The following is a 24,331-nucleotide window of genomic DNA, read 5'->3' on the forward strand; positions in this document are numbered from 1 at the left end:
GAGGCTTTGCTGCCACCTGGTTCTGTGGTGCCCAGTAGATCCTGAGAAGGGAATGCAGGTCTGTGTTATTCATGCACTGCTGATCAAACACGGCAGCTCTGGTTTCTACCCCACTGCCTTGGAGCTGGCAGGCAGGATCCCTTTGGAAGGGGCGCTGTGTTTGCAGCCGCAGAAGAGGAGCACCCACCGACACCATTCTTTGTCCTGCAGAGCTGTGCTTCGGTGTAAGTTGTGTTAAAGTGAGTTACTGCCTGCTGTGCGCTCTTGTCTAACGAACGCGTTTTGTATGGCAATGTTCTTCCTACGAAGCTTAAAACAAAAAAAATCGTGACGTTAACCCAGAGGTGCGCCGTCATTCCTCGAGCCACGTGCGAAAAGCGCGCTCCGCGGCGGGGGTGGGACTTGAGTGCTGATTGGCGTTGTTCTCCGCCAATCATCTCTCTGGATCCGCCCTTGCGGTGCAACATCCTCCTTCCTACCTGACAGCCGCAGCAACCAATAAGAGCCCACCGCTCCGGCTAGGTAGGCCAATCAGCGTGCTAGGCGGCGGGGCCGCTGGACGGAAGCGGGGTTGGGCAGGGGTCACCTCCGTGCCAGGAAGGTGCGGGCCGGGGGTTATTGGCCGTGCAGGCGGTGGGGCTGCGGCTTGGCGGGAGGAACTCGGAGTTCTGCGGGGTCTCCGTGATCCTCACGTCCCCTCCGTTCTCTTCGCAGATGGCCCAGAGGCTGGCGCTGCGGAGGCTGCTGGCCCTGGGACGCAGGCCGCTGCCCCTCGGGCCCAGGCAGTTGGCCCCGCAGGGCTTATCCAGCCGGACCTTCGGCGGCTCGGCCATCCGCGGCAGCGCATTCAACGTGCAGGACGGAGGTGACTTCCAGGAGCGGGTGGTGAACAGCCCTAAGCCCGTGGTGGTGGATTTCCACGCGCAGTAAGTGCCACGCACAGCGAGGCCAGAGCTTTGCAGAGGCGGTGGAGAACAGAGCTCCCCAGGGCAGGGTGGCCGTGCCAAAGTCACTCGGTCCGCGTGTTGTGTCAGCCTGTAACAGGTGCCTCCGGGCTTGGGCAGTTCCAATAGCATCTTTTGTTAGCTGCTGGGGTGAAATCCCCCTTAAAAACGCTAAATGATAGTGCTGCCCCTGGGTGCACGCTGTGCTTTGTGTGCTCCCATAGCATCACATTATGGCTTTCAAGTTTTCTCAGTGAGAAGTGTCCTCGTGGCCAACAAAGCCAACGTTATCCTGGGGTGCTTTACAAAATGTGCAGACGATAGTTTAAGTGAGGTTATCCTCCTCTTCTCTGCCCTGTTGGAGCCTCAGCTGGATTGCTGTGTCCAGTTCTGGGCTTGTCAGTTCAAAAAAAACCACAGAGAATATCTCGAGAGAGCCCAGCGAAGGACCACAAAGATAATGTGGGGCCTGGAGCATCTCCTGTACAAGAGCCCTGGGACTGTTCACTCTGGAGAAAGGAAAGCTGAAGGGGGATCTCATCACTGTTTATAAATATTTAGAGTGTAGCAGTCAAATAAATGGAGTCAGGCTCTTTTCAGTGGTGTGCAGCGACAGGACAGGGGGTAATGGGCACAAACTGGAGATATTAAAGATCTCTTTAGATACTTTCCTGTGCAACTCACTCTAGGGAACCTGCAATTGCAGGGGGTTGGACTGGGAAATTGCCAAAGGTCCCTTCCAACCCCTAACATTCGGTGATTCTGTGCTCTTGAACCAGGGCTCTCAACAACAAATGCCAAAAACTGGCAACAGCTTTGTTTTACCAGTAGCAGCATTTGTGGTCAGTAAAAACACTGTCACTTTCTTGCCAGTAAAAATATTCCTAGATGTAATCTGCTTCATTAACAATACTGATTCCCTTAGTTTATTCAAGTATTTCCATTTCCCTGTAGTGCTGTCATATGAGCCAGCTGTGGCTGATTCTGGGCAAACAGATGTTAAAACAGCCCTCAAACTGCTCTGAACAAGCCAAAATTTACATTAACAGGGATCATCCAGGGAGAAAAGGACGAATAACTGAAAGCCTAGAACCTTTTGTGGAGGGAGGCTAACAAATCTCACCACAGCATCAATTTTAGATGGAAGGGGCACTCAGAGCTTTCATTCATATTTTCCCCCAATTGAGGAAGTTCACATCTTCCTTACCAGTGCAGCTAGACAAAGCTGTGAGTGTTTTCCCTGTACAGAACATTGCAAAATCTGCCACGTTTGCCATGGTCTTTTTGCAGCTGCTGCATCTCTAATTTTTGCAGCTAATGGGGGATTTCTGTAAGCCATGCAGTGCATATCATGGAATCATAGTATGGCTTGTGTTGGAAGGGACCCCAAGGATCATCAAGTTCCAACCCCCCTGCCACAGCTTCCAGATCTGGCACTAGGTCAGGTTGCCATATGGAGCTGAAGTCTATGGTTTGATAACCAGCAAGAGCCAATGCACCTGACTGTGATGCTTGCACCGTGGTGGTGATGTGATCAGCTGGGTAACAGCTCAGCACGTGAGAGGAGGGACAACTGATGAGAAGTGTATGGAGGACAGCGAAGGCTGCTGGTCCTGGTTAATGTGTGCACTCAGTGTTGAAGTGCCACCACTGTCCTGTGGCACAGAGGTCAGAAGAGGTGAAACTGTGCTAAAGGTCCCAGCCAGGCTTCTATAGCTGCTGCTGCGCTTGCCTCTTTGTATGTCCACTCTCCTCTTTCTCCTTAGGTGGTGTGGTCCCTGCAAGATCCTAGGCCCCCGCTTAGAGAAGATGGTGGCCAAGCAGGAGGGGAAAGTGGTGATGGCCAAAGTGGACATCGATGATCACACAGACCTTGCGATTGAGTACGAGGTAGGAACCAGAAAAGCACAAGCTTGCTGATGCTGTTGGTGCAGGGCATGTTCCTCTGCAAAGGGGATGTAAGCACAGCATAGTCTGGGTGGGGAGGGGAAGCCCAGTTCTGCCTGCTGGCTCCTGGTCCACTTGGTCGGTCTCTAGTGAGTGGATTTCACTGTGTGCCTTTCCTCCAGCTCTGCTGCTCTTATCTGGCATCCCCATCTGTAGAAACACAGAAATCTGTGTGTCCTCTCAGCCACACAGAAGTTTATCACTGCAAGTGCGGTGTGTGCAGCATTTTTACTTTGTGCACAGGTTGCTTGGGTGTAGGGTGGGAGCATGAAGCAACAGGCCCCAGGCTGTTGCACTCTTAGACACCATTCTCCATGCAGGCAGCCCTTCCTCTCTCTTTTCCTCATTCTTGCTGGGTGACAGAGTCTTGTCCTTAAGCTGCATCACAAGGAGATGCCGTAGGCTTTGTTTGGACAGTTGGAACTCAGGTCAGAGAACACCTGAGCACAGCAGGAGCGTGCATTTTGTTCTTGACAAGCATGGACCTCAGTGACGGTGTTAGCATTTCACGTGCTTGTTCCTCATGTCCCTGCACTACCTCGCTCCAGGGAGGAGCAAGGAGGGGGACTGGACAAGGCCACAGCTTTGGCACATTTGACTTTTTATTCTCTCCCCCTTCTAACCTTCAGCAATTAGGCAGTTTATGAAATGCAGAAATTCCTTTGAGGACTGTGCTGGCTGCTTCCTGTAAGCAACAGTTCAGTGTACTGAGTTGGAGTATCCTGCTGCTGTGTCTTACAGAGAAGAAAGTAAGAAAATACTTCATTTTCACTTGCATATCATGCAGATGGAGCTGCTCCCTCTCCTAGGCTAAGTCCTGCCCCTGAGGGCAGTGTGTGCCCTGAGTGGCTGAGGCTAACACAGGAAGCTTCCAGAAGTGCCCAGCAAACTGCACGCCAGCTCCCTGAGCAAGCCATCGCTTTAAGTGTGGAGGAGATGTACTGTCCTGTTCTCATACTCTGCTGTGCCAGAAGGACGATGAAGTCAAAGCAGTTTGTTTCCTCCCACTCCTTCCCAGAGAGAACTTCCTGCTGGTGCTGTGGTTGAGTGCCCTCTCAGCTGTTACCCACCAGTGTCACTTGTAGCTTCTGTGGGCTGAGCACAAGAGCCTGTCATGCTGTTTTTTGGCAGTGGTGTGTTCTCAGACACACCAGAGCCAAGGAGAATGAGTGCTGGCTCACTGTATTGCAGCCTGATGGCTCTGCAGCTCAGGGATGCTGGTAAGAACAGGTTAAAGAGGCTGTTTCTGCTGTAGTCAGAAAGTAGGTAATCCTGATAGGTGCAGGGGAGGTTCTGCTGCAACCATCCTAAGGAGAGGAGAATGGAGATTATTAGCTTAACTGTGATATTGTTCCAAGCCTTCCAGTAGGCTGAATGAGCTAGCATTACAGGAGGATGATCTCAGATGACTGGAAAATGGCAAGCAGAATACAAATATGGGAAGAAAGGTCTTGAAAAAGAGGCTGAAAGTTCCTTTGTTCTGTAAGTGTGATTACTGCAAGCACGGCTACTGAATGTGCATGAGAAGCTGCAGGCGTACAGCTATTTATTTCCAGGGTCTGCCTGTCTTCCAGCTCTGATGATGTAGGTGCAGGCAAGGACTGACTTCTTTCTGGAGCCTAACATACAGACACAGTGAAGTTTTGTTTTGCAAGAGGACCCCAGGATTGTCTCTGCATCTTCTGCTCTTGCAGCGATGCATGTATCTGGTCCTGACCGTTCTGCACGCAGCTGAATCCCTTCCCAGGTAGTGTTGGTGAGTAGGATAGCTGCAGATGGGTAAAGGATAGATAAAGGTTTGATCCTCATGATTTGAGGCATCCTTTTCATGCAAAAGTTTAGGTTGTGCCCCATGCTCATGCTTGCTCTTTTTCTGTCTACTGGGAAGTTGCCACCTACAGGAGAGATGTGGGCATGAGAGCTGATGGGGAATCACTGAGGCTGAGTCAAAGAGTTTTTATTTGTTTGTTTTTAAGTCTTTCCATCTGAGATTGGATATCTACAGGCTGAGGTTTTTGTTTCAGGGTCTGTGCCATCCTCACAACTCCCTGCTAGTGTTAGGAAGCCTCATCAACCTGTGCCCGTTCCCCTGCTTACACACATACACCCCAGATTGCTGCCTGATTGCACAATGTACTTTCCACTGGCTTCCTTGGTGTTGGGGGAGGAAGAGAGAGCCCCCAGGAGAAGCTAGAACATGCCATTAGCTCCTAGCAGCCCCATCTACCATGACACACGGGAGCATTTCCTCAGACCAGAGATGCCCCAGGCACCCTCCTCTATCCAGGTAGTGCAGCATGCAGAGAACCTCTGAGAGTTCCTCCTTTTGTCTTGCTCCTCTCCTTGCCAGCTGTGGCCTTTTGCTGCTCCTCCAGCCAGCTCTTGACCTCTTGGGAGCAGGAAGGGAGGAGTGTTTTTGTTTAATTTGCTTTCTCTTGAAATTCCTTACATTCCTTTTTTGCCTTGGCCTGGTGTCTGTTGGGAAGGAGCAACCCTTCCTCCTCCTGCTGCCTGTGGGCACATGAGCTGCCCTTAGGACTGATGGACGTGGGGACATTGGTTGTTGGCAGAGCTCGTTCCTGCTATGCTTTGTTCCTGAGGCTGGGTGAAGGCCCTTCCCTGCCCAGCTCTTGGTGTCCTCAGCTTCAGATGGGAAAGAATTCCCTCAGTGTGAGCTCTGCCACGAATAGCCTGTGTGTCTGCTTACATTTATCTGTTTGGCCAGTGCTGATCAAAAGCAGCCTGACTTTTTCTTCAGAAATGCTTTGAAGGAAGAAGAGAGTTTATTTAGTTTCAGTGCAAACCAAGCCCCCAAAAAAGAAGGTAAAAATAGAGTTTGCTTTTTATAATTCTCAGGCTGTTTGCTTCATAAGCAGCAAAAACAAGTATGAACCCCTGCAGCAAATACAAGTATGGCAGGAAGGATGCTGTCAAAGCACTCTGTTTCTGAGCAGCTGCAGGGTTCCACAGGGTTGCTGGCTCTCACCCACCTCACTGACTCCTGGCCCTGTAACCTCGGGGTACTTGTTACAAACCCAGTTTGCAATCCAGGAGGCTCGGTGGAGCTTTGCCAGGAAGAGACCAGTCAACTTCAGTATCCTCATCCCTAAAATCACAAGGAGCTTGCCATCAGAGTAGCACGGCCCTGCCTCAGCCTGTCACTAGGAGGAGCTGAAGAACCTGTGTCTCAGCAGGGCTGGCAGGGTGGTAGCAGCCCCGGCACTCCTATGCACTCAGATGGAACTGCACAAACCCCAGAGGACAGACTGCTGGTCCAGGCGGGAAGGGAAGAACAAAATGTCCCTTTCATCTCAGCCTCCTGCTGGGAGAGAAGCCAGACCTCTGGAGGGTTTCCTGCAGGAAGGATTTGTGAGTGTGGCAGATCCGTGCTGGCAGCAGGGCTGGGACAGCTGGAGTGCACTAGAGAAGGCCCTACAGGCTGGCAGAGGGGCGAGATAAGGACAGGAGGTGGTTGGGGGGGAGGGCTTTGTGCTGGAGTTGGATGGGGACAAACAGGCTGTCTGCTCAGTGCCGTGACCATGTCTCTGAGCTGCAGCAGCTCCTTCTCGTGATCACATGCATGAGGTCTCTTCTGTCTCCACGCACTCAGTAAGTCCCCAGGGAGTGTCATCATTTCCACTGCTGTTCTCTTCAATAATTCCCAGCAAAATTTGTTCTGGATGAGAAAAATAGCACCTGGAGCAGTGCAGCTGGCTCCTGGGCGCTGGCTGGAGGGATTTCTGTCTTATCTGATCAGTAGGGGCAGAAGAAGAAAGATGGGTCACAGGGGGATGGCAAAAGTCTTCCTCTTGCTTGCTGATGGGTGGGGAGCCCTCCTTCAGCTCCTGTGCTATCTGAAGAGGAATATAGGTCCTATCTAATAGCACCCTGGCCATAAAATGTCTAAAGGTCATCATGTCAGAGAGGCGGCCTGGTAAAAGCCTGGGTTTGTCTGTTTATGATAGGATAAAAAGGAAGGCGAGCTTGTACTGGAGGGGAAAATAGCTTTACCTTTTGCTTTTATATTAGGTGTGGTCTTGTCTTTTAAATTGTGGGTCTTATTATATCTAGAAAAGCTGTTGAGACTTAACACAGACTGCTGTATAAGGCAATGCAGAGATGAGGCCACAGAGAGAAGGAACTCTGTCTCGTTGTCGTTTTGTAGGGTATGTGCCAGCTTTGAGCACTGTGGCATCAGCTCCCTGACCTGCAGGCAGAGCCGTCCCTGTTTATAACCAAATGCCCTCAGCTTCAGAAAGTCGAGTCCCTGCAGTTCAAAGCAAAGCTTTAGCAAAGAGAAAAGCTTTCAGTCCTCTGCCAGCTGCAGTTGTCTCCCTGTCCGTGGCAGGGAACTCTGGATGGGCACAGCTGTAGAGCTCCATTTGGGACTGGGTGCAGCTGGGCTTCTTGCAGCCTCTGCTCACATGGGTTTCTGTCTCTCTTGCCCCCAGGTGTCGGCAGTGCCAACAGTGCTGGCGATGAAGAATGGAGATGTTGTGGATAAGTTTGTGGGGATAAAGGACGAGGATCAGCTGGAAGCATTCCTCAAGAAACTCATTGGAGCCTGAAGTTAAAGGGTGGCTGTACCTCTGCCTCTGGATATGTCCATGTTATGCATTCCTTGTCTAGGAGAGTTGAGGAGCATGCGGGCTGCCTGCCTCGTACGGCCTGGGGTTTTCTTCTGTTTGGGGTTTTTAGGAGATGGACGGTTTTGTAACCGTTCCTTCCTGCTCCCCCCCTTCTCTTGAGCAGCAGTAGTTGTAAAGGGTGCTGAGGAGCAGGGCTGCTCATCCTCAAAATGAGGAATGCAGCTGGGATTAGGAGCCTGTGTTCATCAGCAAATTGCTGACGTGTGGAACTTCTGCTGAGCTAAGAGGAGGAATTTTTTCTTTTGTCTAGTATCTGACAGTCCAGTGCAGAGGGCAGCTGTTCCTCTGCATGGAGCAACTCCTCCACAACATGTGGAGGCTTATCTGCTCTGGGTGGGTTTAAAGCTGAGAATGCCTCTGCCTCGTCTGTGGAAACTGTCTTGATCCCTCTGTTTGGATGTCCCCAGGACAGGTACAAATCCTCTGCAAACCCACAGGCTCCCGTCGTAATTTTATAAGAGAAAATGGAAGTATTTTATGGATCTCCTTTTGTAGGTCTGTAATAAAGAGAAACTTTATCGTCACATCTGTCTAGCTGGAGAATGAAACTTGATTCTTCGAAACCCCGGGGGAACCCCTTATCTGTCCAGAGAAGCGAGAGGCGCTATCAGCAGAACAGTGGCTGGTTCCTAATGATGGGTTGGGAGAGTGCAGGTTATGACTTGATCTCTACTAAAAGGTAATGCTCTGAAAAACAAAACAAGTGGATCACTGTCGCAGGGCTCCTGTGTCCCGCATTGGGTGCAGCTGGATCCCGGGCTCTGCAGGGCTCTCCTCTTTTGTGCAGTGGCTCATTGCCCCCCATGCTTTCCTCGCCTCTTTTCCTGTCTGAGAGCTGCCCTCTGTGTAGATAATTAAGTCTGCTTACATGGGTGAGCCCTGACGAAGGCAGTTTTCTGACTCTTAATTGCCCTGACCTTTAGACCGAGGGAGGCAGTTGTGTGCCCATATTACCAACAGCCTTCAGCCCTTCCCAGCTCTCCCTCCCTGCAAATGCTTGGTGACTTCAAGGTCCTCTTGGTTTCCCTTGGCAGTGCCCTGCTCCCAGTTCCCTCTTGCTGGCAGAGCACAACACCGGGTCTGAAGCCCTGATGCCCCCTGTAAGACTTTGCATCGGTTTGCATGGCTAAGATGCACGAGGACATTATATGTGCTTAACAGCCATGTAAGAGCTGCTTGCTTGTTTTCCTTCCCACTCCCGTTTCCCTCAATCACTCCAAACTCTGCCTTGGCTCTGCTCCATTTTGCCTCCCTGCCGTCGGTTGTTCCAAGCGACGACGAGGCGAGTTTGTTCTGCACCTTTGCGCCAACGATTTACGGCCTTTTAAGGAGCGGGGAAGCAGCCAATCCAAGTCCTGCCTGTCCCGCCACAACCGCAGCGGTGTTCCCACCTGCGTCCATCGGGAGCGGCGCAGCCCCCCAGGTGGGTGCCTTCCCGGCAGGGCTGAGCTCACCCCTGGCACACTGCCTGCACAGCGCTCTGCCTGCGCTGATGTCAGCGGGCTGTAATTTGGTACGTTGTGAGCAGTAGGCAGTGGCATTTGCTTTTGTACTGCAGACCGCAGAAGCAAAGCTTGCTCGTGTCCTGTTCTAATCTGCCCTGCCTTTCTGGTGGACCTCCGTGTTCCTGCTGCCCCGTGAACGCTTCTAGTAAAGACCATCCTCATTTTTCTGCATGTTCAGGAAGAGTAGGGGAATAGCGTCACGTACCCAACAATAGCCAACTTTTTATGCTTCGCCATCCCACAGAACAGGAAAAAACATAGTGGCTTTACATTGTGTGTTTAAGAGACAGTATAAATCAGCTATTTTATCACTTCCTTCTAAGGAAAAGTGGAGCCAGTGTCCCATTCGGCTATGCCCTAGGGTGCGTTATGTGAAAGCCACAACTGTTTCTTTGAGATAAATACTGAAGAGCCACATAGACAGTGCCCTGTGAGCAATCCTTCAGAAACTGCACGGCTGCCAAGGGCAAGGATGTCGTTCTTCCCTTTTGGAGTTAAACACATCCAAAATTGCCCTGATCTGTTAAACATTGACTCCCTCCCACCCAAGTATTACAGCAGCGTTCCGCTTCTCATGTTCCCGGCTGCTATTTTAAGAGTGTGCAGCCATCGCTGCCTGTCGGAGCAGAGCTGGCCCTGCCACTCCCTCCCTGGGTGCTCTCTGAGCCCAGCATGAAAATCCCCCCCAGGTTCACCTGCAGTGTTTCTGCCCTCAGTCTGGTCAATGAAACCCAATTTTCAGCAAGCATGGGCTCTTCCTCTCTTCATTGCTGGCTTGCATTGAAGCCAAAGGCAGCTGCTTCTTTCCTAAGGTGTTTGGGTCTGCTGCTAAGTTCTCATGATGGAGAGGGGTGTGCAGTGCTGAGATCCCCTGATGTGTTGGTAGGGGATGGGGCATTGGGACTGTCTATTCCAACGCGTAGGGTGAGAAGTAACAGTCTCAAGTTGCGCTATGGAAGGTTCAGGTTGGATATGAGGAAAGGTTTTTTCTCTGAAAAGTGGTGCTCCAGTGACACAGGCTGCCTGGGGAGGTGGTGGAGTCACTGTCCCTACAGAACCATGTGAATGTGGCACAGAGGGACGTGGTTATTAGGCATGCTGGGGATGGGCTGGGCTGGCAGTTGGACCAGGTGATCCTAGAGATCTTTTCCAACTTTCATGATTCTGTGGAAGTGCTGCCAGGTTGTGCTGTAGGTTTTGGCTTCCTGTAAATTCAACAAGTTGCAGCTCGGACAGCTGCAATATCCTAAGCAAAAAGATAAGGTACAGTACAAAAGATGCAAGTTCCAGACCAGAGTGGCTCACAGGACAGTGCCCCATCTCCTTAGCCTGCCTCTGCAGCCCACCCAGGTGCATGTCTATAACCAGTCCTGCACTGCCCTAGCACAAGGCTGTGCCTTGGGGCAGAGGCACTGCATCTGAGCACCGTACTGCAGCCTGGCCAGCACAGCAGCTGCAGGGCAAACGCAGAGCTGTGCTGAGTGCAGGCTGCAGCACGCCTGCCAGTATTTATATAACACCATTTTGCTTTAATCTGGCTTTTTAAGTAAATTGTCAAAGCCCTCTCTGTTCGCTGGGAGCCTCTATATTTTTATTTTTTTACTACAAGTTTCATCTTTCAAAGCTAGGCCACTTTTGAGTGATGCTGAAAAATCCCATTTGCAGAGGCTTTTTGTTCCATGCTTGCATTGTTCAGGCAGCAGCAGTTGTTTTCTTTTCATCCTGGCATAGCTCAGGAGTGACTGCATGGTCTTAGCTCCAACTTTCTAAAAATACTCACCCGTGAGGCGGCCTCACACCAGCAGATGAATGCTTTGGAAAGGCATGATGGCATGAAAAGAAGCCGGCGGCAGCACTGTGCCAGCCCTGCGGTGGCTGCAAGCGGTGCATCTGCAGCGTGTGTCAGCCAGGGAGCACCTGCAAAGTGCTTTGGGGTGCTGAAGCTCGAGCGGTGCGGATACAGAGAATGTACCAGAGGTGCCTGCAGGAGAATTGCTGCCTGCAGGGTGGCCAGAAGTGATGAAGAAAGTGCCTTCTGCCTGGAGAAGATTCAGCAGCCACATCCTGTTCTCTGAGCGTGGGACACCTGGTGCTGGAGAGGGGGTGGCAGGGATGAAGCCAAGCGTAAATCAGGCTGTGGCAGTTTGCAGGAAAGGGTTTGGGAGCTACCCCTCATCCTGCCCCCGGCCCGTGGCAGGAAGCTCCCCAGGTGATGGCTGTAGCAGCTGCTGTGACAGGAGGCCTCATTGTTCTGAGCCCATGATCTCAGGGCCATGCCAGCTTTTGGCAGGAAGCTGCAAGACAAAACCTTCAAGTTCTTCTTCCTCCCTCGCTGGCCTCATTCTCAAGGGGCTGAGCCTTCGGCTGGGCTCCTCCAGCACTCATGAGTGCTTCCCTCTTCCCCCTGCCCTCTGTACCTCTCTGGGCTTCCCCTTCCCCCCTCCCCAGTCTGCAGCTCAAGTTCAGTTCCCAGTTTGTGATGACACTTGGAAGCACACACTTGGGGTTCTGCCATTGGTGTCTGCGTGGAGATGGAGGATGCCTGTGGAAATGAGACATCATCCATCAGGGCCGCTCCAGGCCAGGTCCTCCTGCTCTGCCCTGGCCCCATTGCATTGCCCTCTCCTGGTCAGGGCTGGGATAGGGGGAGGGACAGGAAGGCCCTCGTTATTCAGGGCTTGCTAATTAGATGGGAATGTTATCTCCAAACCAGATGTCTGCTCTGACCTCCTTCTAACCTCCTGCTGGAAATCAAAACAGACACAACTCTGTTTGTTTTAAAATAACAAAAATAAGCCTTTGGGGTGAAGCAGGAAAGTCTGGCCCATGGGGTACAGCTGGGGAGGGAGGAGGGCATGCAACCAGATAAGCTTGGTCAGATGTGCCAGGTGGCAGAACTGGAAGGGATGGGCAGAGAGCAAAGTCCCATGGCTTATGGTGGCTCTATGTATATGCTGGATCCTCTCAGAAGAGAGGGCTCTGGGGAGACCTTATAGCAGCCTTCCAGTATCTAATGGAACCTCTGGGAAGTTGGGGAGGAGCTCTGTATCGTGGAGTGGAGTGATAGGACAAGGGGTAATTGCTTTAAACTAAAGGGTAGGGTTTAGATTAGCTATAAGGAAAAGTCCTCACAATGAGGGCGGTGACGCACTGGCACAGCTGCCCAGAGAGATGTGGTGTCCCATACCTGGAGGTGCTCAAGACCAGGTTGGATGGGGCCTTGAGCAGCCTGAGCTGGTGGGGGGCAGCCCTGCTCACGGCATGGGTTGGGGCTCCATGGTCCCTTCCAACCTTAAACCATATCCAGACGTGAGTCCCATCCAATCCTTGCTGGGCTCTGTTGGTCCGGAGGTGGAACTGCTGGAGGAGGCTGAGCTGAACCTGAATTTCACCTCCCCACCTTTCTTTGGGGTTGACTAAAGGGTGCAGCAGGAGATGCTGATTCCTGGAACAAGCTCTGCTTTTCAAGCCTAATCCCAACCTCTTTTTGCTCGTGGCATCTAAGGCAGACCACGGGTTGTTTCAGAATAAGCAAGCCAGCTGATACCAACAATTGGTAATTCTCATCCTTTGCTTACAGTAAAAACCTGTTTTATTGCATTTGTGCAATAACCTTCTATAGTTAGGGAACAAACTTTGTCCTGCTCTGAGTGCTTCACCTGTGCTGAGGCCCAGCACACTCAGATTTCTCTTTGGGTCGCAGCCTGCCATGCGTATCTACACAGCATCTGAAAAACATGGCTTGTACCAAAGTGCCCCAGGCCCTCTCTGGCGCAGAGACCCCCTGGGGTTTTCAACCCTGGAAGTAGTCAGGGTGCCCTGTCCCTGCCTCTTGCTTGGCAGCTTCGAATCACATCCTGTGGTGCCTTTCCTCAGTCCGCAGCCCACAGCCTGTCTCAGCCTGTCCTACGTCCCACCTCTCATGAAGACTGCTGAGGGATTGCTCATCAGAACGTGCTCCTGATACCACGGAAGGCACGGCTGATTTGCAGCTCTGTGTCATTTTCTCTACCGTTGTCCCCAAGCCAGCGAGTAAAAGCTTTGAGGTCTCCCTTCCCACTTACCTCCTTTCTGACCACTTCTGGCCCACGAGTGGGTATTCTTTTCACTCTGCTCTACAGGCCGTGGCTCACAGATATGACCTCAGAGGAGTGATGCATTGCCCTCAGGCAGCATCACCGAAGCAGAACATGATCTCTGTTGTCTTCCAGCCCGGGCTGCTGCCCAGTACACCCCGCCTCCCTCTGCTCGAGCCACTGGAGCACAGCAATAGCTGAGAGGTGAGTAATGGAGAAGCTACCTGACCAGATCCACCCAGTAAACATCTCCAGTAACAATGGGGGAGAGGACCTGCAACTGCTGAGGCAGAGCTGCTGGGAGAAAAAGATGTTGTCTAGACATGATGGGGTACACAGGCTAAAATTAAATAAATTAATTCGTGGTATCGCTGGAATGGAGGCTTCTTCCCAGGTCTGTGATTCCCTCAGTCCTGGTGTGGTTTGTCACTGAAAAGTCCTTCCCATGACCGTGCATATCCAACTCTTCTCTAGCACCCGGGCTCTTGACCGATCCAAGGAAATGGTTGAGCTGGAGACACAGCTCTTCCTCTCAATTCGGGCCACTTTCCAGCTGAATGGAACTGAGAGATCCGGGGCTGGCAGTGGGAGCGCGAAGGTCAGAGGAGGGAGGGGAGGAGGAGGGAAGAGGACTTCTTCCTCCAGGGGCTGCCCAGGCTTGGGTTGGCTTTGCACAGTTTTTAAACCACAGCCCTGACCTTCTGAGGCTGAGAAGGAACAGGATGTTCACTTGGAGCTTGACCTAACCCGAGTCACTCATCCCAAAGGAAAGGCTGCTCAGCCTCTCTTGAGCCTGATGCAGCCCCCAGACAGCCAAGGAGTGACTGTGATGGCATGCTTAGGAGTGAGGTGGCTCATCTCCTGCCCTTTCCCAAAACACAGTATCATTTTTAGGAGGTAGGTGCCATGACACCTCTCTTTTCTTTGCCCACTGAGAGAAACAGGGGTGATGTCCTGCAGGTTGGCACCAAGCTCAGCACCAGAGCTGCAGACCTCACTGTGCCCCTGCTCCAGTCCAGCCACCTCATGTACGTGATCTGCTGCCTTGACTTTCCGTGTCCTCGGTCTAATGAACTCATGTTAGGAATGCTGTGTGCATAGCGACCTTATCTGATGACAGTGACATGCTCAGCATGTTTGTGTTTAGTCTTGTTCGCAACCAGCGTGCAGAGCTGGATGGGTCGGGCTGGGCTGTACGAACCCAACGCCAACGCGTATGGCATCACTGGGGGATCCCAAAGCTGGCAAGGGAGGCAGCATTTTGAGCACCATTTGCAAGCTGCAGCTTTTCACACACTCGCCAGCGCCTGATGGGCCACGTGGGGTGGAGGCTGTTTGCTTTCCCATCCTTTTTCTCTTCCGATTCTCAGCGCTATCACAACCAGATGGGAATAGGCTTCCCGTGTTGGATACGGGGGACTGTGAACCCATCGCTCCCAGATCCCCACAGAGTCCCCAAATGCAGAAAGCAGCCGATTCACTGCAGCTCTGCAGGGAGGAGCGGGGCAGAAGGGAGGGGAGCGCAGTTTTGACCGTTCCAGCAGCTGGGCTGCAGGAGGTTTCCCAGGGTTTTTCCCAGGAAGGAGGTCAGGGCCGGACGGCCTCCAACCCTGGGAGGCCCCACCTCCGCGCAGCCTCCAGTGCTGTGCTCCTGCCCTTATAAGGCTGTGGTTGTTGCTGAGGAAATAGATATTGAAAAGAAAAAAAAAAACGCCATAAAAAGCTGTGTGTTACCTGCCCTGCTCTGCAGGAGCCTGGAAGCTCACCTCAGATTGCTCCACGCTGACGAAGCCTCTGTTCTGAGATTTCTTCCTTCGCTTCACAAAGTGCTGTGGGAGGAGGCTCACAGCTTCTTGCACTGTTTTTTTCCTCCCTTTTTTCAGTTGCTCGTGAGCCAGAAGTTTCCGTGCTTTGAAGGGTAGCAGTTTCCCCCTTCAACTGAGCATTTATTTTCAGGGGAAGGGGTAAGAGGAGAAAAGAAATGGCACAACAACACGCTTGCAAAGGTGGTACATAGCACTGTTCACATTGCTGCTGGCTGCTTTTGGGTCTCCATCCCATAGAGAGAATTCATGTGGGCAGGCTGGGTGCTGAGCTATGGGCCCTAATCCTGCAGTGCCTTCCATGTGAGGTCCCCTGCAGCACGGAGATACATGGCTGTCAGTGTCCTGTGTCTCCTGCTTATAACATGAGCCTCCACACTGACAACAACCTCCATCACTTCTCTGTGGAAAAATGATTTTCTGAGGGCGTACATAGTGCCCTTTCTGAGATGTAGTGCATTCCAGCAGGGAATACCCCAAAACAAAGGAGACCCTGCTGTCTCATGGAAGGAGAAGCTTGCCATGATGAGAAAGACACCATGGGTTTGAACAGCAGCAAAGCCCTATGCCAGCAGTCAGCAACCTGGTGTGCCCATCAGACAATAGCTTGCCTGTTTCCTAATGTAGCTGAGTTTTACTCCTTTCCCCCTTCTCAACTTTTCTCTAAGTAATGAAGCAATTCATTGTCAGTGCATATTTTAAACACCGACTCTTTTGGTTCCTGTCTTAGACCCAGCATACACTTCCAAAAATTTTCCTGTGGGCCTCAGCTCCAGTAGTTGAAACATTTTCCATCGTGCTGCCATGAGATCCTTGCTTCCCCAGCCTGCCCAGTCAGTCAGAGCAGGATCCTGTCCCACATCCTACCTGGTTCGTGCTATGGGCATTGGGGCCAATCTCTGCCTTTCTTCACTTCTCACTGCCACCTCATGGAGCTCATATGGGCATAAAAGCTCCCTAGGAAAAGGAACAAGGGCTGATGTTGGCTTGCGAAGCAATCTGCACTACCGCAGTGCAGTAAGAAAGGAGGACTGTAATGTGATGTGATGCGATAAAGGAGGGAATGTTTTCAGGAGATGTCTCCTTCAGAGAGAAGATGCAGGGATGTTCCCTAACAGAACCACTGTACTTGGGAGGCTGCCATTGGGAATGATGAGTTTTCCCCAGACAGCCCTCTCCAGGTCAGGAGACATAGACCTACAAGGTTCTTGTTGCACTGCCCACTGTGCAGCTGGGGTTCTATAGGTCTGAGGTACACTTTCCCCAGTTCCACTTCACTACTGCCCTCCAGGCAGCTCCTTGGGCACAAAGACAGCCCCTGGGGAGGATGAGTGGAGCACTTCATCTGTGCTAGTGGGTGCACAGGGCTGGAGGACGGGTGGCAAAGGAAGCATGATGCTGTTCAAATGGACACTGAATCATAGCTGGGCTAAAGTATCTTACTCCACCTTGCTCCAGGAACCCAACAGAAAACAGAGATCAGAGAGCAGCAGCACAAAGATTTGTGCCATTGTAGGGCATATATTGTTTAGTGTTCAGACGTCAGTTGTCCTTACCCCAGTTTCCCATCCCTGGGATTGCCTCTTCCAGCTCTGAGACAGACAGACCCCAGCCCCTCAGTTTCCTCTTTGCCTTGGAGGAGGAAGAGGAGGGGCGCTGGTGCCACGGTGGCTGTGGGGCAGTGCAGTGCTAAGAGGTGAGGTTCTGGTTATCAGGGTGATGCCAGGTTTGGCTCACAGATGAAGGGGCAGAGGCCTCTCCCTTCACAGTGCTGTGTGTGCAGGATCAGCCAGCCAGGGCACACAGAGAGGTGTCCAGAGGGCCAAGCATCTGCTTTATGCAAACCTGGCTTTGCAAATGGAACTAGTGCTGAGGTAGCACCCGCTTCAAGACACAGGAGTCCAGATCTGGTTCTTCCCTGCCCCAGGAATTTCCACCCAGCGTCACCTCCAGGAGAGCACAATCCAGGTTTTCAGTTTTAAAGAAGACATTACAGTGATCTGAAGAGACCTTGGGCTTTTGTATCCTAGGAAGCACAAATAAGGCATCATTATGTGCATCTAATTATATATCTTTTTCCCCTCCTGCTTTACATATTTTCCTGCTTGGGATTTTTTTTTTCCTCCTTCTTAATTAGAAGACTAATTTTAGAAATTAGTTTTGTCCACTCTGGAAAACGAATAGAAAATTAGCAAAAAGGCAGTAGCATGGAAATGAAAGTGAGCCTGGGGAAAGGTAATTGTTTATAACCGAGGGGTTCAGTTGACTCCCGTGCCTAATTAACACACCACAAAGGGGAGCTTTTGTTGAAGGCTCCACACCCTGCTTTTCCAATTAAGGTACAAGAGAGATCATAACAAAAAGAGCTGGGAGACAGCTGGTATGTCCCCTAGCAAAGCCAAACCTGACTTAGCATTCCTTAAGTTAAAAAAATAATAATACACATACCTCCCCTTCCTGCGTGCATTTTTCTCTCCATGTAATGCAATACTCCTTCTCATGGATTCCAAGCAAGAACAAAACCCTTATCTTTCTGATTCCCATCACTGATGTGTTTCTAAACCACAGGGAAAAGGGGTCGGGGTGATTATTTTAAGGGTTCTGATGGCTGTCGGAAGAAACTTTGCAGGAAATCTGAATCATCGAATGAGCATCTAGTTTTCATCTTTTTGTGTTTTGCTATCCCACATCTAAGGGGTGGCTTATGGAAATCCAGAAAGCTTTTAAATATGTTCATTCTTCTGTAAAGAGTCAAAGAATTAATAGGCCTCCTATGTCTCACAATTAGCTGCAAATGTGTATATAGGTGAGTGCTTGAAGTTCAGTGCAGCTGATGTTGGGGCAATGGCAGAGCAGCTAGGACCAGAGGATCATAGAATGGGAGGGACCTTTATGGGCCATCTAGTCCAACTCCCCTGTAATGAACAGGGTGCTTCTGCTCCATGTGTGAACGGAAAATGCAAAGAGGGAGGGGACAGGACTTCTCTGCAGGCTTGCTTAGTACATGTTTTCACCCAATAGGTAGAAGAGAGTAGAGCTATCTTCTCATTTAGTGTCTTAGATCTGTGTCATGCATGGACCTCTATCTCAAAGTCTGGGTACTCTCCCACCAACTTCCTTCTATATCCCTGCCCAGAAGGCAGTGGGGCATGCAGGACTGCTTCCCTCCCAGCCTAATGCGAGTAGCTGCTCACACAGAGGGACTTCACAAAGAGCCCCTGAAAACATCTCTGATCTGTGGGTTTGGTTCTTCTAATGCTTTCCTGCCTCTTGATAACTGAGAAATGCTGCAGGATGGGTGCTAGCCGGAGGTTGAGCAGTCCAGCAGCCTGCTGCTCCTCAGTGACTTATTGATTTTTGACAGGAATTCATTGTACAAACACACAGGCTGCCCCGTGAGGTGCTTTCTTTGTTGCAGAATAATCCCAAGAAACAATGCTCTCACAAATATGGAAAAAGGTGACTGCAGTAAGTGGGGCTTTCGGCTGCATCTTGTCTAAAATGTGGTTTCCCATTTTGCCTCATCTATCTGTTGGTATTTTCTCACATCCTGCAAAGATAATGCCTTAGTAAGTCCCCAGGGCTCATTTTCTGCCTTCCCTCCTGGTACTGTCAGTTCTTTAGGTCTTCTGTTCCAGGGGGCTGAAACAAGCTTCCTGTGCTGCCCCATATGTTCCCAAATGCTGTACCAAACAGTGCATGCTGGCAGTGGGAGGCCGGAGGGATCTGGGAGAATGGAGGAGGCTCTCAAGGGAGCAGGGAAGAAAAAAGTCCCAAATGTGGGAGGGAATCTTGGCAGAACAGAAAGGGGGGTTGTTGAGCAAAGCACGCACTGGCTTCAGCCACACAGAGCTCACAATATGTTACACTGAGAATCTGTGGGTGTGTTTATAAGACCTGCTGCTGACTTGCATGCACAAAGGATGTAGCCTCCTCTTATCAGAAAAATGTGGCTCCAGGCTCGCAGAAGAGGGTGAATGCCGGTGTGTCTGCACATCAAGTCTTTCTGGCTGCAGAGCCATAGCCCAACAGAATGGGCCCAAAGCTTGGCTTTGACTGGACCGACTTTGGTTTCTGGCAGACAAGAGCTGTGTCTTTAGTTGTGGTAGGCTATAAACTAGTTAGTTCCCCTGCAGTTCCCACAACAAAGCTGTAACGGGCATCTGGATGATTTTCTACAGCTCTGGAAAAATCCCTTGTTCCAAGCATCTCTTGGGTGTACTTGAATATTTCAAGCTAGTTTCACTTTGTCCTCAGCCAGCTCTCTGGAATGAGAACCACGGAGTCACTTCACTTGAGCAAATATTTGGCCTCGATTACTCTTGCAGGCTGAACCCAAAACCAAACAGCAAACATGAGGTAAGCTTCAAGGCACCATTAGCACACATACTGTAACCTCTGGAAAGGCAGCAGGCTGAAAGTGGGGCCGTTCCCATGTCCTGCAGGGATGAAAAAAGGGAGACTCAGTTCCCTTTGGAGGAAGAAGACGCCTGGGGAGGGGGCAAGGGAAGTGAACATCCAGTTAGATGCCCTTTGTATAGAGGTGTGTTAGAGGTGAGTGATGCGGAAATGCAGTTTAAACTGTAAGCACTGTGCAGTAGCTAACCACCATTCACTTTTGCAGATTCTCTGAACTTGGTCCTGTTCTCCTGCTACTCTGTTCTTGGTTCTGTGAAAACTGGGCCCAGCCTGAGACCAATGAAGGAAAAGAGGCAGAGGCTATGTATAGCTCTCCATGGCCCTACCTAACCAGGAAAGCAGCATTTAGATGGCTTTGGCAACCCATTCCAAGTATTTTCTTCTTATCAATATCTGATCCAAGCCTGGCCAGTATGTTTGCAACCTGTGTGTCACAAGCATGACAGCTGCAAGGCAACAGGGATGTTTATTCCCCTTTCAGCTTATTCTCTACTGAGTAAAGAATGCCCCCAAGCCCTTCTGAACTCAGGAATCTGAAGCATTTCTTACCTCCTCTAAGAAAGGGAGAAGGACAAGGAGGACTTTGAGATGCTAATGAAGGACCGGTAGTAATTGCTGGAAGACATGGCTGTGAGGCCAGGGCAGGCAAGTCCAAAATGTCATGCCTGGTACTGGTTGAATTATCACCGAAGGAGCTAAACCACAACAGTCTGTGTGAAAATGATCTTTGTTTTCTGCGGCAAGGAGATGGCAGGTTTATTTAAGGTAGCAGAATGTGTTCTGCTGGCGTTTTGGACAAGCTGCATTAGGCTCAAGGCAGACAACTGATCTCACATGTTAGTTGGGGGGCAGACATTTTTGCTGCGTGGCTTGCATTTCTGGTACTTAATTCCTTTTGTATAATTTCTTTCCTGGCTTTTAAAGCTAGATGAAAAATAGCTAGCAGCAGGAGGACAGGGCTAGAGGAAAGAAGGTTAGGAAGGGGGTATACTGAACTAAAAATGTATTCTGCTTAGCACAGTACTTGCACTTACATGGCAGTGATAATTATATTTGAATTCCTTGGAGGTAAAGAGCTCTGGGCCATTGTTCTTGGTATGTCAGATCAGGAATGCGGTATCTGCAACCTTGCATAATGGAGTTGCAATTCCATCCCAGTGTTTGGAGGAACTCACAAGTTCCAAGGAGAGCTTTTCTCTACCTAAAAGAGAAGTTTTCATTTAGGTGTGTTTCAGAGGACACTTCCTGTGACTTTAAGCACAGTTGTGACAATCTGCTTTCCTAGTTAGATCCCTTCTACAAGACAGCATCTTGTAATGTATCCCTGTTGTATTGAAAGGAGGGTCTCTGGTGCAAAGTAAATTTACTTACTGTGCTACCTAACTGATGGGTAGAGATTTATGCCTCTGATCTATACCCCAGCAGAGATGCTGCATGTAAACGTTCCATCTTCCAGCTGCAGGTCTTGTCAGTAGTATGTTAAGAAAGTAAGAACACATTTTTCCTTCACTGAATCTGAAGCAAGAACCACAATGAAGGGACAGGAACTCAGCAGGTCGTTCACACAAGACTGAGTGGGTGGATGGTTGGGGAGAGGTGGAAGGTAGAATAACTGTTCCAAATGGCAGGCACAGCTCTTCCCCTCCTCCCCACCCTTGGGGTTCAGGTATGCCTCCCTTCTATTTTTTTCCGTCAGCAAAGTCAGTTTGAAAGATTCTTGTTGCAGTCCCACAGCTTAATCCCTCTGGCTGTGCTGCTGCATCTGTCTCTCTGTGGGCCTGTAAACTAGATCAGTGAGCCGATCTTTCTTTCTTAACCTTCTTTTCAAACCCCAGCGATCCACTTTACAATATGGTTTGCAAAACGTCCACGTCAGCACCACCGTGGCAGCAGTGGCTGTGAGACAGTATGAGCAATGAGTGGCTGGGGGGAGAACAGATAACATCTCGAGCCAGTTTGGCTGACAGAGACATCATTATAGAATTGCACACTGACACACGAAAATGAGACAATGAAGCTATCCCTTTTTCCAGAGCCATAACAAAAGTTGGGTAGGCATGTGAAGGGTAACTTCTTCCTGTACGAAAAGGGCAAATATATTCTCTTCCTACTGTCTGCTTCTGGCCACTTCTGAGACAGGTTGCAGGGCCACATTTGCATTAGTGTGGTCCGGTATGGCTCTTTTACGTCAGCTGTTCCTGTTAGAATTTGGAGGAACAGAGCTAGAATTTGGGCTTAAATAGTCGTGAAATTTGTAAGCTCTGCTGCCCCAGAGGGAACATCACTTGCTTTCACTCCTTTTGCATCTTATGTTCATGGTTTTCCACCTTCTGTGCTTTCACAGTTTGAATTTGGCATTTGTTACGGGAGCAGAACAATAAAGAATTGGCACAAGGGGAAAAGGAAGTTATGTGCTAATAGATGATGCCTAAATTCCAGACAAATTTCATGTTGTTCAGAGAACACAGGCAGTGAATGGTGAAGTCCACAGTAACGTTGCTTTCTCCTCCTACATACTCAGTTCCAAAGAACTGTTCCCTTCTGTTACAGTATGTAAAAACCCTGCAAGTTCTCATCTGCACTTAGAGCAGCTGCTATGTATGGGTATCTGTATTAAAGATTCTGTATCCTGAGCTGCTTTTTTAATTAGGTCTAATTATGAAACTGCTCTGAAACTGCTGATGTTTCAGGCATCTGCAAAAGCAGTCTTGAAGCTTCTTAGCAATGTGACATTCTCCAGATGTGTGTGTGTGGTTTCTGTGTGTAAAGTCACTATGGTTAGAATTTAGCAATGTGACTTCTCTGATAAAGTAAACACCTTTTGCCTCCTGTCACTCTTCTTTAAGTCTCTAAGAAACTTGTTTTGGAAGAGATTTCTTCTGCCTTGCAAAGCACTTGGAAATTATTTATCAAAATGAATTTGGACACTTTGCCTTTTGTGAGATATAGAAATCAAACGTGGCCAAGTTCAATGTTCATCACAACAGTTCAGACTTCAGCCTGATTGTCTTGGGTTAGGCTGCCATAGGGAAGATTGGTGTCATTTGGCAAATCGAGCGTTTGCTTGATGCGTAGTGAAGGCTGGCAAACTCAGGAGTAACTTCTCAGCAATAAGGGGTTTTCTTTCCTCCAGAAATACTGAAATGCTGTTATTTTATCCCCTCCAAACCTGTAAATCTAGCTGCTGTTGAGATGCCGGTTTTCAGAATTCAGTGACCATTATAAGGATGCTGGTTTACAGGCACTGGTGGAAGACATGAGTGGCACTGATCAAAAGGACCAAACAAACATCCTGTGAATTTATAGACAGTAACGGAAGTATAAAATTAATTTGTTAGCTTTTTTACTCATACTTCTTTCTTTCTGAGGTGTGTCTCATTTCCTGGGTAACTTCCTGCCATCAGATCCCCACTACAAGCCTTTGCACTTACTTTCAAAATCATCAAGCTACAGAAAATAATTTTCAAATCTGACTTGTCTCGACATCACACATCTGAGCACGAGGGAAATACGCAGAGTTTTCTAAAGAGGTGTGATACTTCTTCATGTGGAACAGGGCGCTGTGAAACTGCAGCAATCTCTGTTTTGAGTTCAGTTTTGGTGCTTGAAGTCATCAAGGAAGTTTTGCCATTGATTAAACTGGAAAGGAAACAATTTCTCAATTTCTTTACTCAAGAAAAAAAAAAAAGAAGCCAAGCCTGAAGAAGACACTCCAGCCTGATCTTAGCCTGAAATCTTTGACTCAGGAAGTGCAGTATGAGAGCCAAAGAAGAGCAAAAAAACCTTGATATGTTCCCAGATCATGCACTCTTAACAATAACTGACAGTCTTTTAATGTCTGCATTTCATACGTGCTATCGTTACATTTTATTTCTCACATTACTTCTGCTGTCAGTTGACTTTTGCCTCTTGTGTTCCCTTGCCCTGCTTTTATCCTTCAAAACCTTTACTTAGACTTGATATTGACTGCTTACTTTTGTTTACCTTCCTTAGCATTTGGCTGAAGACACAGCCTCTCCTTTTCTGAAAAGGTTTTTGATATATGTTGTAATCTTCAGTATTTTCATTGTCTCATTTTCATGGGAGAAGTTAAAACCCTGTCCTTCAATCATTAAATATCCTTTACATGTTTGTCACTTTTTCAGGGATAAGTCATGAGACGATGCAGACTGTGTCCCCATTTAAGGTATCTGATCACTTGCATATCTCTGCTTGCCTCATGTCACAGTTCCAGCTCCCTTTCATCCTTTGTCTTAATGTACTAGCTAATACCTATGTTCTCTTCTTGCTGCCAAATTCTTATTTTTATGTTGTACCTATATTTATACCATTCATCTCTGCCTTTAACAATGACACCTTTGTATCCCTGAGACTCAGCTGTACAAATCTTTCAAAGCTCTCTGAGATCTCTTCCACTGCCTTTTGTGTCTCAGACATCAACGCTGGCATTGTTTCCAAACTGCAGCAATGAATCTTTCTGAGCCAGAAGTGTTTCACTTGGACAAGAGGTGCTTACTCAAAACACTTCTCTGATGATGTCTTGATTCCAGCCTCTTTCACTTCATTTGCCTCTGTGATACTACCTGACATTACATAATCACAGAATTGTAGGAGCTGGAAGGGACCTCTGCATATCACCTAGTCCAACTTCCTGCTAAGGCAGGTTCCTTACAGTAGGTTGCACAATGAAGTGTTAAGATAGATCTGCAATACCTCCAGAGAAGGAGACTCCACAACCTCTCTGGGCAGCTTGCTCCAGTGCTCTGTCACTCTCACAGCAAAGTTCTTCCTTGTGTTCATATGCAACTTCATTTGTTCCAGTTTTTTTCCCCACTATCTCTTGTCCTACTGCTGCATACCACTGAAAAGAGCCTGGCTCCATCCACTTGACTGCTGCACTTTAGGTATTTATAAACAGTGACAAGATGCCCCCTCAGTCTTCTCTTCCTGATGCTAAACAGTCCCAGG

At 49.4% G+C, this 24,331-nt stretch overlaps 1 protein-coding gene across 1 annotated transcript; it reads left to right on the forward strand.

Annotated features, from left to right (window-relative positions):
- The first annotated feature begins 634 nt into the window (after positions 1-634).
- On the forward strand, positions 635-8,064 carry TXN2 (thioredoxin 2). The gene is made up of 3 exons (XM_042837709.1): positions 635-926; positions 2,711-2,834; positions 7,343-8,064. Exons 1-3 carry the CDS (start codon positions 715-717, stop codon positions 7,457-7,459), a joined length of 453 nt encoding a protein of 150 aa, XP_042693643.1. The 5' UTR covers positions 635-714; the 3' UTR covers positions 7,460-8,064.
- Positions 8,065-24,331: the final 16,267 nt, after the last annotated feature.

Source organism: Centrocercus urophasianus, unplaced genomic scaffold (assembly GCF_019232065.1).
Source record: "Centrocercus urophasianus isolate 14NV4802_14NV808 unplaced genomic scaffold, USGS_Curo_1.0 seq_73, whole genome shotgun sequence".
In the NCBI taxonomy this organism is placed as follows: Eukaryota; Metazoa; Chordata; class Aves; order Galliformes; family Phasianidae; genus Centrocercus; species Centrocercus urophasianus.